The sequence below is a fragment of the Cajanus cajan genome, chromosome 4, assembly GCF_000230855.2.
Source record: "Cajanus cajan strain Asha chromosome 4, NIPB_CcT2T_4, whole genome shotgun sequence".
In the NCBI taxonomy this organism is placed as follows: domain Eukaryota; kingdom Viridiplantae; phylum Streptophyta; class Magnoliopsida; order Fabales; family Fabaceae; genus Cajanus; species Cajanus cajan.
This window is the reverse complement of record NC_138520.1, coordinates 12,293,967-12,312,437: the sequence shown is the minus strand read 5'-3', so window position 1 is coordinate 12,312,437 and position 18,471 is coordinate 12,293,967. Positions and strand designations below refer to the sequence as shown.

The following is an 18,471-nucleotide window of genomic DNA, read 5'->3' as shown; positions in this document are numbered from 1 at the left end:
TTTGATTTGTTAAAACTCTTAAAAGTGTCCCAAGTGTATCTTGTTAACACGCTCCTAACAACCCTCAAACCTTTTTTTGTTTTTACAAAGCTCTAACAAAGGTTCTTTTAATTATTAAGTTGGTACAACAAGAAAAGTGTTGATGACCGGTACAAAGACTAAAAATATATATGATATCATTATCAGATCAACCCGCAAGAGATAAGTCTCACGCTAAAAGCATTGAAGATCAAATAGCTAAATATTGTTACATTATAAATTACACTATAAACTCAAGTTGAGCATGCAAAAAGTGAATTCAAATTCACCCTAATTATTCGTATGAAAATTTTGGCCAATCTTAATGGCAGCTTAACTACTTCCACCAACATACAACGAACTACATAAAGATAAGATGCGATTCCCCGCAGCCCATACATTGTTTTCGTAAATCATACTGTGGTTTATTTCTCAAAATACAATCAGATAAAAGCTCCTCTAAAGATATAATATAATTTAACAAAGTCCTACAGAATAGAACTACAGCAATTTCTTTTTTCGTTTTCTACAAATAATAGGAATCATGAGGGAATCTTCACTGCTACTTTATTTTAAAATGGGGAAGTGATATAGTACACAGAAGACAACCAGAATAGAAGGCATGACATCTCATTTTATTTTATTTTTCCTATTTTGGTTGTCGCAAAATTGTTGTATTCCCTGCAGTACGACCTTTCAGGATGATTATAGTGATAACAAATGGGAAGCATACCGGTGAAACACGTAGATAACCACCTGTTGCACATTCACTGAGGCAATTTGAGAAAGCATGTAGCCCTGGCCCAGATGACTTAAGTTGCAAAAGAATTCATATATCACCACCTTCTGCAAGCAGCAATAAATGTTGAGTCCCCGCAAATTGGTTTCATAATAGAAATTTCGGACAAAAAATTCAATCTCCTTTAGGAACAGAAGAGAGCCTGAGACTTAAACTTTAGCCCTTCAACCAGTCTCGGAAGTAGGATTGCATCTTTTCTCGATTAGCAGCATTCCCGGCATTCACAGTCGGGATTATCTTGTCAGGCCTCAAAAACTGTGAATATAAAGATATAATCAAAAGAAAAAAAAAATAATGCAATTTTGTAATTATCAATAAAAGTATGAGTTAATCACCTATACACTGTCAGTGTAAAGTTTTTTTACACTGGCAACCAATTATATCTTTTAATTGTGTCATGTCACTATAAACACATTTACTTTTAACAGTGACATAGCACAATTAAAAGATATAATTGGTTGCCAGTGTAAAAAAACTTTACACTGACAGTGTATAGGTGATTAACTCTAAAAGTATTAAAAAAAGTAATCACAATATTCAGTTGTGGACCTGAACAAAATCTCGCAGTTCTGTGAAGCTGGAGTGCTCACTGTAGGGAACCCCTGGAAGAAGGAAGAAGAGAGAGACTCATAAACTGTACTGCTATGCTAGATAAATAACTATTGCTACTTCCATTTCTTTTTAGAAATCAAAACAATATTGATAATTATTTTGTCAATTATATCTTTACCTTCACCTAGGTTTTGATTACCCCATTTATCATGAATTTAAAGTGAGATAAAATGAAAAATAATAAATGATAGAAAAACTAATTAACAAGATAAATCGAAAGTATAATATAATCATATAGAAATGTTAATAAACATGAGAACAATAATCATATTTCTTAATTCTTATGTCACAACCTTAAACAACACTTTAAAACCAACAGAAGTAGTACAAGGGCAGCAGAGAATAAACAAATTAAAAGCCTGTTTGACACTCAGGACCATGACCTTTAGAAACAGATCGTTACTGTTAAGAAACAGTACCCTGATCCTCCATGATCCAGTCCGGTGCATTTTCAATACAAATATGCACTAATAACAAGTTCATATTTTATATCAAAATGGTTGTAGAAATGCTGTTAATCTTACCATACGTCGTGATATTTCCTTTGGAAACAGGTTTAATTAGTTCCAGATCGTTGCGTGTCTTCTCACTGAAGGTCCAACCTAAAAATATGAAGATGAAGTATTGACACTTGAATTGAACTACTCTGTCGCCACAAATAGCTTCTCTGTTGATAACTTAAAAATACCAAGACGATTCAGAAATTAATTTTATCACAAGTATAGATAAAATACCTGTTGGACGAAACGCCAAAATTGCTGTGAATTGCTCCTTGTAGGTCTTCAAGTAATCCTTTAAGGTCTAGTGTAACAAGTAAAAACATGAATTATAATATAACACCACAAAATTTTAAGAGGAAAAAGACTTGAGATTAAAATGTAATGGCACAAAATTAAACCTCAAATCTCAAAGATGACATGGGCAGAACATGGAGAAGTGTGTTATTTCCCTTCGTACAGAGACTATCTGAAAGTTCAGGCCAACCAAAAGCTAGCAAAATCCGCCTCCTTGAAGCATTCGCATAAATTTTTACCTAAACCATAAAGGCAGCATAGATATTGCGTCACTGTGTCAAACAATGAAGAGACGTAACCTGACAACTAAAGCTACCTTTATTAATTCAGGAAAGAAAACAGTCTAAAACCCATGAAAATGAACCTCGTAAGTCATAACCCTATAATAGCCAAAATAGTTGTTTGGCTATAATGCAAGGTAGGCAACTCCAAGACAGACAAATTTAGACATTGCAGAAGGATCAAAGAAATAAAGTGAAATCTTCAAAATCATCCAACAATATAAATTAGATCCTTATAAAGACAGAACAATCTCTTAGGTACCAATATATGTTTTGAAGGATCAAAGAAATCAAGCGAAATCTTCAAAACCATCAGCAACATAGATTAGATAGTCATAAAGACATCACATAAAGCGTATAGAATGAACACATAAGTCAAAATAGAAGTCTGCTGGGTAGAAAAAAACATACCCCAAGAGCCTTAGAAATTGCAAGATATACACATTCTTTGCCAATACTATATGCCCCAACAACTACTAAAGTTCTGGGATGCAATTTGAGGTGGTTCTTTGTAATTTTAACAACATAATTGAGAACATCTTGCTTGGAAGGGAACCTGAAGCAGAAATTTGTCAGTAAGAACCATTAATCAACATTAAAAATAAATATATAAATAAATTAAAAAAATGATTATTAGTGTGTTTGTTTAACAAAGATTCCAAATTCCAGAACCCCGTTGAACGGAAAAACTCTCTCACAAAACTTCTCTGTTCAACGAAGAAAACCAAGAAAACAAACATGCATATATATATATATATATATATATATAAAGTTATAACTGAACAAGATCTTTATAAACCAGATCAGGCTCTTACATGTATTTTGGGTTGCAATATGTGGTATCCAAATAAAGTACATTCACGCGTTGATTTACAAGAAGATGATAAGATTGCATTTGTTTACACGCTCTAAAGTCCCCAGTGTGCAAATAGCGTTGACCATTTGGGAGGTCAAAGTAAATCAAAGCTGCCCCAGGGCAGTGATTAGCTTCTAAAAAAGTCACTTTGACACCATCAATCACATGTTCAGTATTAAATTCCAAAGGGTGGATATACCTACACAAACAAACATAACAAAAGAACAAAAGTTAATTCCTTCACAGAAATGCTAGAAGGGAAAAACACGATCAAGTGCAGTTTGATTTGTCAGTTCATGTAAGCAAGCAATCTACAAACAAGGCACAGGAAACAAAAGAGTTCCTGAGTTCTTACAAAGGATTTACCGAGAGACACATTTGAACAAGCCGGCCTGTCAGAGGAGAGCAATATATAGGGCCATGCGACCATTTCTTGCTAAGGCCACCATAGTGATCACAGTGGAAATGACTAAGAAAATATGCCGAGCAGCCATCAACACACCCATAACGAAAAGCATCAACAGTGAACGTTGTCCCTATATTGACAAATAAAGTATATTCATTTAGAACATTCAGAAACCACACGGTTTTACATAACAGAATAGAACAAATTAAAATAAAATCAAGATGCAACTACCGCCAAACTTATTGCCCAATTAGTTTGTTTCATCACTCTCACTGACTTAACCAAATTACAATTGTGGATGAACTTGTTTCATTAAGTTGGATCACTGACTCAACTTGAATTAGTGAAGAGTTCTGACATGTTTGGATAAATTTCTCAATAAGCATTTAGAAAAAGAAAGCAAAAACTAATATGCATAAGTTGATTTTAGCTTATAAAAGAAACCTAATGCATTTTATCTTCTGTTTTCTTCTATTATAAATGTTTAATGTAAAAGCTTATCCAAACAACACCCTACTATGATGGCTGTAAAAAATAAAAATAAAAACCTTCCTCTGAAATGTAACATAGCAAATTGAAAGAATACTCATTTCATTTCATTTACCTGGGATTTTCTTATAAAAGGGGCAGGAACGCGTAACCCTATTTTCACCACCGAAACCCTTCCTCTTGCGAGAAGATTTCGTGTTCTCGAACTCTTTCCCTGTGTCGCGCAAAATTGAACCCCAATTTCCAGGTTTCACAGCCTTCCTCTCAGAAGAAGCACCACCGTCATCACAATAACCACTTCGACTGGGTCCACATTCAACGGAACCAACGGCGTCGTTTCTTTTGAAACCCCAAATCTGAAACAGATTGGCCTGCTTCAGCTTCTTCCCCGAATCATGCGCCGAATCGCTGCGTCCACTTTCTTCCGGCGACAACAACGAGGACCAATCGGTTCCACAGCGATAGAAATCGGCGGCGAAACTGCTCTTTTCCGACGCCGTTTCCGGTCCCGGGAGTTGCGACGGGAAACCCTCGTCGTCCAGTGGAACGTCGCCGAAAGAAGCGGCGTCGTCGTTAACGTCGTAAGTTTCGCCGTCGTGAGGTAACGGCTCCTCTTCTAACGGCGGGGGCGGTGAGGCGGCGGTGGATGGCGCCATCGTAACGGCGCGTAAAGAGTCAAAATTGAATGGTGATTGGGTATTTTTAAAATGAAGCAGCGGGAAAATTAAGGAGATTTTAATGAGCTACTGTACGGCTTCGTAAAATGTCATTACTAAGGTAGTTATAGTCAAGGAAAAATTAGATAGATGGGGTTGGTGGTGTTTTATAACATTAGTTAACATTTTTAATTTTTTTAATTTTTTTAATTATTCTAATTTTTTATTATGTAATATTAACATTTTTATGTAATATTAAAAACACTAGTTAACATTTTTAATTATTTTAATTTTTTATTATGTAATATTAACTATTCACTCACAAGATCTATATATAAGGAAAAAAAATTTAGAGTGAAATATAAGTAAATTTTAATTAAGTCAATCTTATTTAATGATTTTAATATAAAAATATCCTTAAGACAATTAATGGGAGTAATATTTATAATAAGATGATTGAGAATACTTTAAGAAATGTAATATATATATATATATATATATATATATATATATATATATATATTATGAAATTGTGAAATTGTGAAAAATAAAATGTATTTAACTAGTTTTTTTAAATTTTTGTGAAATTACACTTTTTTGTTTATATATAGGTCTAAAGGGAGTAGCTATTTTCATTCATATTTGTGATAATATTATTTAGAAAATTATTGATTTGTTGCATTAACATCAAGAAGATTTTACTAAGATAAAAAATCTTAAGACTTCAATAAAGTGATAACTTAATATTGAAGTTTCTTTTGAGCCAACATTTGAATAGGCTACTAAAAATTTATGTGATTTTAAGTCAACTTATGCTCCTATGATAAGAACATCATAATGATGAAATTAAGGGGTTTTAGAGATAAATGATCATGGTGCCTTCAGAATGGTTATAACAAAAAGAGATATTTTGATACACTCTCCAAAATGATAGAAGTTAAGACATTAAGAAAATGATTTATGTGTTCTTGTAGAAAGTAAAGATCACAAGTTGATCTCCTACAATGGGGCTTCCACTCAAGAAGATATCTCATTTCTTTTTCTATTACTAAACAAAATTACAAATATGAAGTGAATTTCTTTGAAAGATCATAGGATAAGGTAACAAAGGGTAGAGCTTGTTGAGGTTGAGTATTTTTTTCTTCTCTTTTATCATGTTTGCTTCAAGATGAGACCAATGTCTTTCATTTATAGGCATTTAACAAATAGATCCGTTAAAATTGTTTTGTTCTTCATGTTTGATATTAACATCACTATCTATTTATTATATCAATCAATCTTTACAAATAAAGTACCTTCAGTGCAACTCTTCAAATGAAGTCTTCTGAATCAAGTTTTCAAGACAAGTCTTATGAGAATAAATGTTTCAGTTGAAGTATTTTGTTCAGTAACTTGGGATGGATATTATCACTAGTGCTAATTATCATTCCTCGATATATTTTAAATTTTCTCTCAAAATGTCATAAGGATGATCTTGTGAATTTTTCCTTTTGTTCCAAGAGCATATCATAACTTACAGCTTTCTAATTAGTCTCATTAACTTTTGTTGAAACACTTGAACAAAACCATTAGCACACACATGGGTACTCTTCTTTCTAAATTTGAGACTTAAGAATTTGTTATTATTAAAATCAAGATAAGGCAAAATTCAACATTTTTTACTATTAAGAACCCCTTCATAATAACCTAACTTAGGATGCTTCTTACTTTATTAATTTTAATCACCCATTAAGAATGCCTCGTAGTGAACCACCAGAAAACCTTCCTTCCAACCCTCATTATCACTTAGAACCCACCAAAGAAACTCACCCTTTGATTTTCACAAACCTGAAAAGGATAAGTTAAAATAATTACTTTAGAATAATAGAGATATCTCCAAATGAAAAATGGAGTTGACTTATGTTTGACTTATTAAATTAAACATTTAGTATAAATGCTCTAATCTATGCTCTCTAATGCCTATAGAATAATACGCGGGTCAATCTTTTTCTATTTGTTATTCCATTATCTATTTTCTTTTCTTTTTTCTCTCTCTTTTATATTTTTTATTTCACCATTTTTTTATTTTTCTTTTGCTTTTTCTCGATTTATCACATATCATTCAAAAACAAAAATTCCACAAATTTATAAAGCTAACTTTTTGTTTTAAAAGGTTATCAAACATATTTTTAATTTTAGTGAAAAAAGAGAAAAAAAATTATAACTTTTATGCTCAAAATGAACAACTAAGAAATAATATTAGCAAATTCTAGAGGTTTAGAAGAAAGCCTAAAATGCCTTAATCATATTCAACCAAGCAAACAAAAATTAATTTGCTTTGCGAGAATGACAATGTAAGTTCTAGAAGACAAAGAACAAAGAATTAATCACTCTCAAGAAAAATTTGAGACATACAGTATAATGTTAAAAATATCTTCAAAGGTCCAAATCTCACAATTTAGAAACTAAATTTAAAAATTACAAATCAAGAAACTTTTGCTAATTATAAATTTTGTAATTAATCAGATCTATTAGATTTGTATTCAATTTAATATAAATTTTTATGAACATTTTTTCTTTTTAATTTGACTCTGCCTATTTTTTTAGAAAATGTATTCCAATGACTAAAAATATCTGTGATAGGAATAAAATGCAATATGAAATTAAGCTAGTTTAACGTCTTCCACGAGGCCACGAAGAAGAAGGAGTTAGCTATATGTCTTTGTCTTGAATTCTTGATTGACTTCCTACGCTGTGATTTCTTGTAATGATGACCGGACACGCTTAGATTCAACTTAGTTTTTTCATATAATCATTTACTATGCTGAACATTCTTGAAACACCCACCAAGAAAAAGACAAGACAAAAAAAAATACAAATTGTATATTATGAATTGTCACTACCAAATTAAAAGAAGAAGAAAAAATCTTTAACTAATGGAATGCTTCACAGTTTTCACTTATGCATTATTTACTGAAGGGAAATATCCGTACCAACATTTAGCCCCCTAAAATTACGAATCCATTGAATTATACTATCCACATGCACACGTAGACACGGGAACTTAATCACAAAGAATTAACGTGAATGGAACGTTGGGAGAACCTTCCATTCAAAGCCTTACCTTAATGTGATGAAGTAAAGTTACAAGACATAATAGTTAAGAAATTGAACATGGAATGTTAGTTTTCGCATTACCATACGCGGACAAGTGTACAACAATCTATAATTACAAATTCATCGATTTCCACGAAGTCGAAGACACCAATCGGTAAATAAAACCTAAGATCGTAGCAACAAGCAAATCCACGTTACAATGGAATCCGAACCCAGAAGCATAAAGGTGAAACTGATTTCGTGCAAGGACGTGAGATCCTTCAACTTCTTCCAGAAACTCACGCTCTACGCCACCGTCTTCGTCGAGAGCGAGGACCCAAAGAGGGACCTCACGGAGGAGCAGAAGCAGCGCCAGAGAACCCTAACGCACAGAGACGGCGACGGCGACGGCAGCAACCCCGAGTGGAACCACCACGCGCGCTTCCATCTGGCCTGGCTCCCGCGCGACTCCGCCGTCGACGATCTCTTCCTCCGCTTCGAGTTCCGCCACGACGGCCTCATCCTCGGCGACAAGCTCATCGGCGAGTGCCGCGTCGCGCTCGCCGATCTGATCCGCGACGCCGACGCCGCCGAGCGGTTCGTCAGCTACGAGGTTCGCTCCGCCGAGGGCAAGCCCAACGGGATCTTCAATTTCTCCTATAAAGTGAAAGGGCTTGGGCTTGGGCCTGGGCCTGGGCCTGGGCCTGGGATTGGGATTGGGAACCTCTCGTCGCAGATTCTCGAAGGGAGAATCTCCGGGTACCCGATTCTCGCTCCGGAGGATTGCGCTCCAGTTCAGTCGCACGTGCAATATCCCACGTGCGAAATCCAGAACACGTGTAGCTACCCGACGGTTGCTGTGCCGGTGGGTTCCGCTGTCTATCCCGCCGCTGCACCGCCTCCGCCGCCGGATGTTATGTCTTCGCCCGGCGGAGGGTATGATTGTTATTATCCACCGCCGCCTCCGCCGCCGCATGTAGCGTATCCGTACCCTCCGCCGCCTCCTCCGGTGGTGCATGCTTACCCGCCTCCTTTTGGGCCGCAGGCCCATCACTGGCCACCAGGCCCGTGTTGTGATCGCAGGTGGTAATAAGAGTTGGAACTTGGAAGCCCATATTGTCTGAAGAGTGACAACAACAGTCACAGTAGCTGTACAGTATATTTTACTTCTCTATTTACCTTTTTTTTTCCCTATTGCATTTTTTTTAGGGTTTTTCCATTTTTTTAAGGACTTTTTTGTTTTAAACATTTTTTTGGTAATATCCCAATTTCTTCGCCATTTATTGTTGTTTTGGGTGGAGCGGAAAAATCAAGGAATTGGTAAACAATTTTTTTTCTTTTTATGAATAAAAATTACGGAAGAAAGTTTCAATCTAGGATTTTGTGTGTAGTATTTTAACCCAGGAGTTAGCACATAATTAAGCATTTCTTAATCAACACGAGTCCAAATGAAAATATTAGGTGAATTAATCATGATTAAGCTAGAAACAAAAAAAAGAATCACTTTAATAACTTCATTACCATGGTCCATGACAAATTAGCAGGGTTTGTCGCGTTGTGTCACCACCTAATTTTCGTGAGATATAGTTTCCACAAGTATCAAAGATAGCACTACGATTCCGATGCACGATATGACATAAACTTAAATTTGTAGTTTTTACTTGCACGGTTGGTCCAATTAAAAAATTTAAAAGAAAATTATCAACTGGTAGTTTAGTACTGGCATCCACAACTACCTCACTTTCCCGACCCTTGTCGTCTCCATCATCGTATTTGTACAACAAAGTATCACAATTTTTTTTAGAAAAGTTTATGGGATATAATTACAAAATTTTTATTTGCAAAATTTTTATTTCTTATTATCACTACATAAAGATAAAAATAAAATTTATTTAATCATTTTATGCATTTAAGAAATTAATCATAATATTTTTTTTATAAATCAATTTTTAAATTTAATATTATATATTATAATTAAAATAACTAACATTTCACTTTAATAATACATATATAATAAATTATTTCATATATCGATTCTAAATTTGAGTTTAAATGTATAATTATATTAGAAAAATTAAAAATAATTACCATTTAAATATTAATCACATTTTTTCTATAATATTTCAAGTTTCTAAGGTGAAACTAGATGAGTCTAAGTTGAAGCATTAGCACATTAGTATGAAAACGAAAAAAAATATATTCAAATTTTCTATGAAAAATTATTTATGTTTAATTGTTGTAATTAAATTTATTAAATATTAATAAATTTATTTTATGATTAATAAAAAAAAATATTTGAATTTTTAAAGACTAACAAGTTTTAGAAAAAAAAATGGATCTAATCTATGTAGTTTTGAACAAGAATTATTTTAGAAGATTATTTTACCTTTAATAATATGTATAAATAGATATAGATATATATGCATTTAATATATTAATCACGTTCTTATAATATTTTCATTTTTTCATAAAAAAATTATTTATGTTTAATTAAGGTAATTCAATTTATTAAATGCTAATAAAATTCTTTTACAATTAATAGAAAATATTTGAATTTTAAAAGATTAAAAATTTTAGAAAAAAAATAAATTTGAATTATGTAATTTTATGCAAAATTTTATTTTTAGAAGATTATTATGTTGGGATAAATTTCTTAAGCTAAATAGAAATTTTTCATTAATTAATATTAAGAACTGTTGTCTCATATTACAAAGTTAAGGTTAGTAACACATACATGTATCCATTGACGTTGATAAAAAGTTGTAGCGAAATAGTCTTTTGGTGCGATGATCTTCCTCAGCCAAATCACTGGATTCCTTAACGGAACTTGATGTTAATCTTCTGATGGGGAGATAGAGAGACGTGTGTTTCTGATTTGACATATTGGGGACCATGACCGTCTTTACGATTTTAAACCTGTTAGGGTTCTCATTAACTCCTAACAGGTCAAATCTGGTTTCCACTTATTTGAGCCCATATCAATTTTTCCTGTTGGCAGTCTGAAGGCTCACTAAAATTCTTTAGGCACGCAACTGTATGCTATTTACTTTTAGAGTCCCCTTAAACAATCTAGTTCATCTCATACAACAACAGGGAACCATTGCAACTTTCATCATTATCTAATGTGACTAAACCACAATGATCACCATAATTGTATGCACTCAATGACATAGATCAAATATGGATAAGTGGCATGGAAATTACATGCAATGTGATCTCAGTCATGTCTATTTTCAACTGGTCCAAACTTTATTCTTTATAGAGATCCATTCAAAACGCAACATATATATATTGCACAAAAACAAGCTCAGAATAAAATTATGAACATCAACTTTATTTTTGTAGAAAATCCAAATAATACAAATATCTGAAAAAATTAAAAAATAAACAAGACATAAAACATAAATGAGACTCCCACTAAACTACGTTACTATAAGGAATTACACCCATATGAGCAGTGTGCTCATGAAATACTTTAGGCACCAAACCCCTAGTAAGTGGATCAGCTAGCATAAAATTAGTCCTTATATGTTCTATAGAAATTTGCTTATTCTGAACTCTTTCCTTAACAACCAAAAACTTTATATCAATGAATTTTGACTTGGTTGTACTCCTATTTTTATTGGAATAAAGAACTGCAGAGTTATTATCACAATAGATTTTTAATGGCTTTTCAATACCATCAACCACACGTAAATTAGTGATAAAATTTCGCAGCCATATCCCATGGTTGGATGCCTCAAAACAAGCAATGAACTCCGCAACCATGGTTGAAGAAGCTATAATAGTCTGTTTAACAGACTTCCAAGAGATAGCTCCTCCAGCCAACATAAAGATGTATCCAGATGTGGAGTGTTTACTGTCTTGACATCTAGCAAAATCAGAGTTTGAGTATCTAATGATCTCTAAATTGTCAGACTTTTGATAAGTGAACATATATCCTTTTGTTCTCTTCAAATAGCGCATTACACGCTTTACTACCTTCTAATGCTGCATCCCAGGATTACTTAAGTATCTGCCCAAAACTCCCGCTATAAATGCAATATCGGGACGAGTACAAACTTGAGCATACATTAAACTTCCCACAGCTGAAGCATAGGGAATCTTTTGCATCTCATTTCTTTCAAGGTCATTATTAGGGCACTGTTTGAAGCTAAATTTGTCTCCCTTGGCTATAGGGGTATCTCCTGGTTTACTATCTTTCATGCCAAATTTATCTAAAATTTTATCAATATAGTTCTCTTGTGATAACCTTATGATACCATGAGAACGATCTCTTAGTATCTTAATACCTAATACAAAAGAGGATTCACCAAGATCTTTCATTTCAAAATTCTTTGTTAAAAATCTCTTGGTTTCGTACAATAAGCCTATATCCCTGCTGGCAAGTAGTATATCATCGACATATAACACCAAGAATATATATTTACTCCCACTAAACTTATGATAAACACAATCATTAACTATATTTGCCTCAAAACCATATGAGATAATAACTTGATGGAACTTGTGATATCGAAGCTTGTTTGAGACCATAGATGGATTTCTTTAGTTTGCATACCATAGACTTTGAGTCACCAGAAACAAAATTTTCTGGTTGCATCATATAAATCGTTTCTTCAATGTCATTGTTATCTCCCTTGACAAGTATACCAAATCGTATAAGTAGTTCAATGAAAGTATGACTATTGTCTCCCAAGGGACTTGCGCAACACTTTGCAATTTCACTTGTTATACTAACTAAGCTACCAAAAAGCAATAAGAGTTTGATTTTCTATAGTAAATAATGTAAACAAGCAATAACAATTCTTTTTGGTATTTTGGTAAACACTTAGAGTGCAAAACTTGATTCTAATGTAATATTAATAAATTGTTGGGGTTTGACTTCACTAAACCTTCCTCTCATGTTTATCACTAAGTTTACAAAATTCTTTAGGCACGCAACTGTATGCTATTTACTTTTAGACTCCCCTTAAACAATCTAGTTCATCTCATACAACAACAGGGAACCATTGCAACTTTCATCATTATCTAATGTGACTAAACCACAATGATCACCATAATTGTATGCACTCAATGACATAGATCAAATATGGATAAGTGGCACGGAAATTACATGCAATGTGATCTCAGTCATGTCTATTTCCAACTGGTCCAAACTTTATTCTTTATAGAGATCCATTCAAAACGCAACATATACATATTGCACAAAAACAAGCTCAGAATAAAATTATGAACATCAACTTTATTTTTGGATCATCCTCTGTTAAACTAATGTCATCCTTATGTTCTTGGAGAAATACAATGTAATCATCTAGAATTGCACTTTTCCTTTCTCTAGTGGATCTCCTTAATGGCACTTCTTGAGGTTGTTGAGCTTGCTCTATAGGTATTTGAGGGAGAACCTCAATATTGTCTTGTGTTGAGACAATGTCAAGAATAACTCCATGATTGTCACCTATTACTGGGGTAGGTACTGGAATAGTAATAGGCACGAGGACTTGATCACTATCATGACAGGTTCTTCCTCAAAGATAACATTTCTTATGTTTTCTTCCTTCCCAAACTCAACATCCTTAAGGAATCTCGCATTCCCCGTCTCAAAGAGTGATCTAGTAGTGGGATTGTAAAATTTATAGCCCCAAGATCGTTCAGGATAACCAACAAAATAACTGCTAACAATCCTTGATTCCAGCTTGCTTTCATGCGGCCTATAAGGACGCGCTTCAGCTGGACAACCCCAAATGTGTAAATGCTTTAGACTTGGCCTTTTACCAGTCCATAGCTCATAAGGAGTTTTTTTAACTACTTTACTTAGTACCCTATTTAGGATGTAAACTACAGTCTTAAGCGCTTCTCCCCACAATGACTCTGGTAAGGAAGAATGACTAATCATACTTCTCACTATATCCTTAAGAGTCATGTTTCTATGTTCTACAACACCGTTCATGCTTAGTTTCCTAGGCATAGTATACTGAGGAACGATGTCACATTCCCTCAAGAAAAGTGCAAAAGGCCTTGGACGTTGTTCACCTGATCCATCATATCTACCGTAATATTCACCACCACGATCAGGTTTGACGGCCTTAATTTTCTTTCCAAGTTGAAGCTCAACTTCAGCTTTAAAAGATTTGAAAATATCTATGGATTGAGACTTCTCATGAACTAAAAATAGGTAGTCGTACCTTGAATAATCATCTATGAAAGTAATGAAATATTGTTGCCCATTCTAAGATGCCGTATGGAATGGTCCACTAATATCTGTATGAATTAATTCCAAAACGTCCTTAGCCCTTTCAACACCTAATTTTCTAGAATTTATTTGTTTACCCTTAATACATTCAACGCAAACCTCAAAGTCTAACAAGTCTAAGGGTTCAAGAATCTCATCTGACACAAGTCTCTAAATTCTCTGTTTAGAGATATGGCCTAAACGCTTATGCCATAAGGTAGTTGAGTTCTCATTTATTTTACGCTTCGTAACACGATAATCAATGTGAAATTTTTCTTTATTGGAACTAACTACATCTAGTAAGTATAAATTATCAATTAAAGAACCAGAACCAACAACATTTGAATTTTGATAGAGGCTAAATTTATTATTTCCAAATGAACATGAAAAATCAAATTTGTCCAAACTAGAAATAGAAATTAAATTCTGCATAAAAGACAGTACAACAAAAGTCTCAAATAAATCCAGTTTTTAACTGTAATCTAAATGTTCCAATAGCCTCTAATGTGACCTTGTTGCCATCACCCACATAGATAAATCTTTCATTATCACTTGGCAGTCCCGCAACGAGCGCATCCCTCGTGTTTAGTTGCCAACGTTGAGTTTGGAACCCTGAGCAGACTGTCGGTGATAAGCCGGAGGAAGGTGAGGATGACGTCAAGTCATCATGCCCCTTATGCCCTGGGCGACACACGTGCTACAATGGACGGGACAAAGGATCGCGATCCCGCGAGGGTGAGCTAACTCCAAAAGCCCATCCTCAGTTCGGATTGTAGGCTACAACTCGCCTGCATGAAGCCGGAATCGCTAGTAATCGCCGGTCAGCCATACGGCGGTGAATTTGTTCCCGGGCCAAGGCAACCCTGCATGGATACACTAATGTGAGTAGTAGCACTAGAATCTACCCACCAAGTATCACGTGGTACAAAAGCTAAATTAACTTTAGAACAAACAAAAGAGAGAAAATTACCTTTCTTTACACGCTAAGAGGCGTACTTGGGACACTCTTTCTTCATGTGCCCAAGCTTCTTGCAGAAGAAGCAAGTAGGTGTATTTTCATCCTTTTTGGCTTTCTTTTGTTGAGAAGTCCTTTCTACAACATCCTTATTATTCTTTCTCTTCCTATTTTGAGAGTTTGACGCTAAATGAGCACTTTCAGTCTTTTCTTTTTGCTACCTTTCCTCTTCTTGCACATAGTGAAAAATCAGTTCATTTAAGGTCCATTTATCTTTCTGAGTATTATAACTCACCTTGAATTATCCAAAGTGTGTAGGAAGGGAAATCAAAACTAGGTGCACAAGCAAGTCATCAGACAACTCTAACTTTAATGCTTTTAGTTTTGACGCGAGATTAAACATTCCCATAATGTACTCCCTTATATTTCCTTTACCTTTGTATCTCATAGAGATAAGTTTAGCAAGCAAACTGCTTGCATCAGCTTTCTCATTACTAGTGAAATACTTCTCAATAGTATCAAGGAAACCTTTAGCATTGTGGCTCTCAAAAATAGAGTCTCGAAAAACTTCTGGAACAGATCGTTTCATGATCATCAGACACATTCGGTTTCACTACAAAAAAATCAAGTTTTAGCGACCACCAAAATCGATCGCTATTTAGGTAAATTCAGTCGCTGTTACATTCAGCGACCGAAATAGCGACCGAAAAAATCCGTCGCTAAAACCCTGGTCGCTATTTTAAATAGCGACCGAAATTTTTTCCGTCGCAATTTAGCGACCGAAAAATCAGTCGCTAGACATTAAAAATCCGTCGCTAATATTTTGGTCTCCTAACTTCTCGAGACCAATTTTGCGACCGATTTTTTTGGTAGCAATTTCCGTCGCTAATTTTTTTTATTTATTAATAAAAATATTTTAAAAATCAGTCTCTAAATCGGTCGCTAAAAACCTGAAATAGCTACGAATAAATTCGGTCGCTATTTCGGTCGCTAAAAATTTGAAATAACTACAACTTATTTTGGTCACTATTTCGGTCGCTAATAACTTGAAATAGCTACGAATTATTTCAGTCGCTATTTCGGTCGCTAAAAACTTGAATTAGCTATAAATCATTTCGGTCGCTATTTCAGTCGCTAAAAACTTGAATTAGCTACAAATTCTTTTGGTCGTTATTTTGGTCGCTAATGTTAACCAGTATTTTTAAATTCTTTTTAAATTATAAATTTATACCTGTTAACGAATATGAAATTAACAATATATTTATTACACAATTTATAATAATAAACTAGAACATACTAAAAGACATAATCTCATCGATGTAAATTTATATTATAGTGAAAACTAAATAAAATATAAGCATGTCAATATAGTATGCTAAAAACACAATAATAACATAAAACGTTTAAACTTCAACAAAGTAATAGTGAAATACAATAAAATATCCTGAAACAAGTAAAATAAAGAAGCTTAATTAAGGGTCTTCTGCTATGTCATCAAGAGCATCATCAACAGTATGGTCAGGATCATCTGGGGTAGTACTCGGTGCAGTTGGCCTTAAAGGGTCAATGTTGAGATGGCGTAATATATACTACATCTGCTCATCATGTTGTCGTATATGCTCTTCCAATGCTTTTTCCTTTGCTCGACTTCACTTAGACGCTCCTTATATTTCTCCTAAAAAAATAAAAAATATTATTTCAACAAAAATTAAAATATCGCTAATATTCTTTGATTTTAATTCAGCAAATAATTGTTATTTTACAGCAAATAATTCAACAAATAATTCCAACAATTTCTATAAAAAAATGAATTGATAGATTCACACCAGGAGAGTCCATGATATTTGGAGAGTCCTCTTGAAAAGCCACTGCTCTTCCTACAGAAAGCATCACGCATCACGCATCACGCATAAGCAGCAGAAGTAGGATACAATGTTAGAAGGCATTGTGAAGTATATATACACACACCTTCATAAAGATGCAAGGTACTCTTCTCTAGACACATTCTGCATTTCTTCAAGATCTCTTGTATAGTCAGTCACCTGCAGCACACACATCAAAAGTGCTATAAAAAACATTATTTTCACCAGAAGAGATTAACTAACACCCTCTTCCTATCAAAGAACACAGAATCTATAGTCTCAAGTGTCGAAACCTAGTTCCTAAGAAACTATTTCAATCTTATGCTAGTGATACCTTAGGCAAAGATCTCATAGATACCATACCCAATAGTCAATAATTAACATAAAATTAGTAAGACACAATTTTTATTATTAACATACCATCATTATTAACATACCTTCCTTGTGAAGGAAAGAAGAAAGCAACCAGTTAATGCCTCTTGGTCCAATCACAAAGCCAACAAGATTAGCCACCTTTCAAGAAATGTCACGGTATTTAAATTAGATATGGTTACTCAAGTCAACATGTAAACTAAAAAACCATTTACCACTCTTTGAATAATCACTTCCTTTTTGGTGTGGATTTGTGAGATAATTGGCTCAAGTATCAACATTTGAGTGTAATTGGTTCCACTAGTATTTACGTGTAAAATTGAACATCAAATTTGTAGTATAAAAGGTTTTGCACTGGATCAATAGGTTCAACAACTGGCCCCATTAAATGTCATTCTTTTACTCTCTCAGGTAGCCAAAAGCCAAAAACATTGACGTGGATGTTACATAAAAAATAAAAATAAAAATTTATGATATTCATATATGCTCTAAGGGCATTCAAAGACAAACCATGAGGCAAGTAATTGTGACTGCACCGGCAACAACACTGAGTTCACGAAATATGCACTCTCCTAAAGAACTTCGGGCCTGATAATCAAATTTATCTCCATGTTAGACAGCAAGAATCACAGCATGGCCCAATGAAAAATTAGAAGATGAAAGCGTGGATATGCATTACCTGAAATGCTTTGGCCGCTGATTTTATGTCAATAGATCTCATCATTGAAGCACAAAAAGGATAAAACAACATGTTGATTTGGTGTCTTTCAACACAAACTCATTATTGCAAATGCCTATACTCATGTGCTCTTGTAGTTAAATGATCATGTTGATTTAGTGTATAAACGATAACTGGAAATAATGAACCTATTAAGTAGTTTAGTGAGTGCTACTAGCCTGCTTTAATGGCATCTGCGGCAGCTTCTTCTGGCGTTGATGTGTAGTGTTGGTTATCATAGAACACACCAAGGATTCTATACATATAAATTAATTTAACATGAAAAAGTTTTAAAAGTAGTTATTAATATCATTTAACATTTTAAATAAAATATAACAATAAGTGC

At 33.9% G+C, this 18,471-nt stretch overlaps 3 protein-coding genes across 4 annotated transcripts; 1 reads left to right on the top strand and 2 right to left on the bottom strand.

Annotated features, from left to right (window-relative positions):
• Positions 1–202: 202 nt before the first annotated feature.
• On the bottom strand, positions 203–5,013 carry SNM1 (DNA repair metallo-beta-lactamase family protein). The gene is made up of 9 exons (XM_083072251.1): positions 4,371–5,013; positions 3,716–3,896; positions 3,320–3,559; positions 2,916–3,060; positions 2,328–2,462; positions 2,164–2,230; positions 1,954–2,031; positions 1,367–1,419; positions 203–1,072 (listed from the first exon to the last, which is right to left on the bottom strand). The coding sequence occupies exons 1-9, from the start codon at positions 4,909–4,911 to the stop codon at positions 974–976; spliced, it is 1,539 nt and encodes a 512-aa protein (XP_082928377.1). The 5' UTR covers positions 4,912–5,013; the 3' UTR covers positions 203–973.
• A 2,981-nt stretch (positions 5,014–7,994) lies between these two features.
• Positions 7,995–9,362, top strand: LOC109802345 (uncharacterized). The gene has a single exon (XM_020363677.3). The coding sequence runs from the start codon at positions 8,207–8,209 to the stop codon at positions 9,074–9,076; it is 870 nt and encodes a 289-aa protein (XP_020219266.1). The 5' UTR covers positions 7,995–8,206; the 3' UTR covers positions 9,077–9,362.
• Positions 9,363–16,563: 7,201 nt separating this feature from the next.
• LOC145956709 (uncharacterized) lies at positions 16,564–18,243 on the bottom strand. 2 transcript variants are annotated; one of them, XR_014432938.1, is made up of 6 exons: positions 18,087–18,243; positions 17,918–17,995; positions 17,473–17,548; positions 17,142–17,215; positions 17,000–17,050; positions 16,564–16,848 (listed from the first exon to the last, which is right to left on the bottom strand). XR_014432938.1 is itself a non-coding variant. In XM_083072250.1 (6 exons), exons 1-4 carry the CDS (start codon positions 18,156–18,158, stop codon positions 17,144–17,146), a joined length of 315 nt encoding a protein of 104 aa, XP_082928376.1. In that variant the 5' UTR covers positions 18,159–18,243; the 3' UTR covers positions 16,564–16,848; positions 17,000–17,050; positions 17,142–17,143. The 2 variants fall into 2 exon arrangements, 1 of the variants encoding a protein (XP_082928376.1); XM_083072250.1 differs by having other exon boundaries at positions 17,456–17,548.
• Between the last annotated feature and the right edge of the window lie 228 nt (positions 18,244–18,471).

Excerpts from the sequence above, each read along its gene's own strand:
- SNM1 (XM_083072251.1), bottom strand. The coding sequence starts at position 4,911 with ATGGCGCCATCCACCGCCGCCTCACCGCCCCCGCCGTTAGAAGAGGAG. Across the intron at positions 2,032-2,163 it reads TTTGGCGTTTCGTCCAACAG|GTTGGACCTTCAGTGAGAAG; the intron begins GTATTTTATCTA and ends TCATATTTTTAG. Across the intron at positions 1,073-1,366 it reads AACTGCGAGATTTTGTTCAG|TTTTTGAGGCCTGACAAGAT; the intron begins GTCCACAACTGA and ends TTATATTCACAG.
- LOC109802345 (XM_020363677.3), top strand. The coding sequence starts at position 8,207 with ATGGAATCCGAACCCAGAAGCATAAAGGTGAAACTGATTTCGTGCAAG.
- LOC145956709 (XM_083072250.1), bottom strand. The coding sequence starts at position 18,158 with ATGTTGTTTTATCCTTTTTGTGCTTCAATGATGAGATCTATTGACATA. Across the intron at positions 17,549-17,917 it reads TCACAATTACTTGCCTCATG|GTGGCTAATCTTGTTGGCTT; the intron begins GTTTGTCTTTGA and ends ATTTCTTGAAAG. Across the intron at positions 17,216-17,455 it reads AAGGTATGTTAATAATGATG|GTGACTGACTATACAAGAGA; the intron begins GTATGTTAATAA and ends TGTGTGCTGCAG.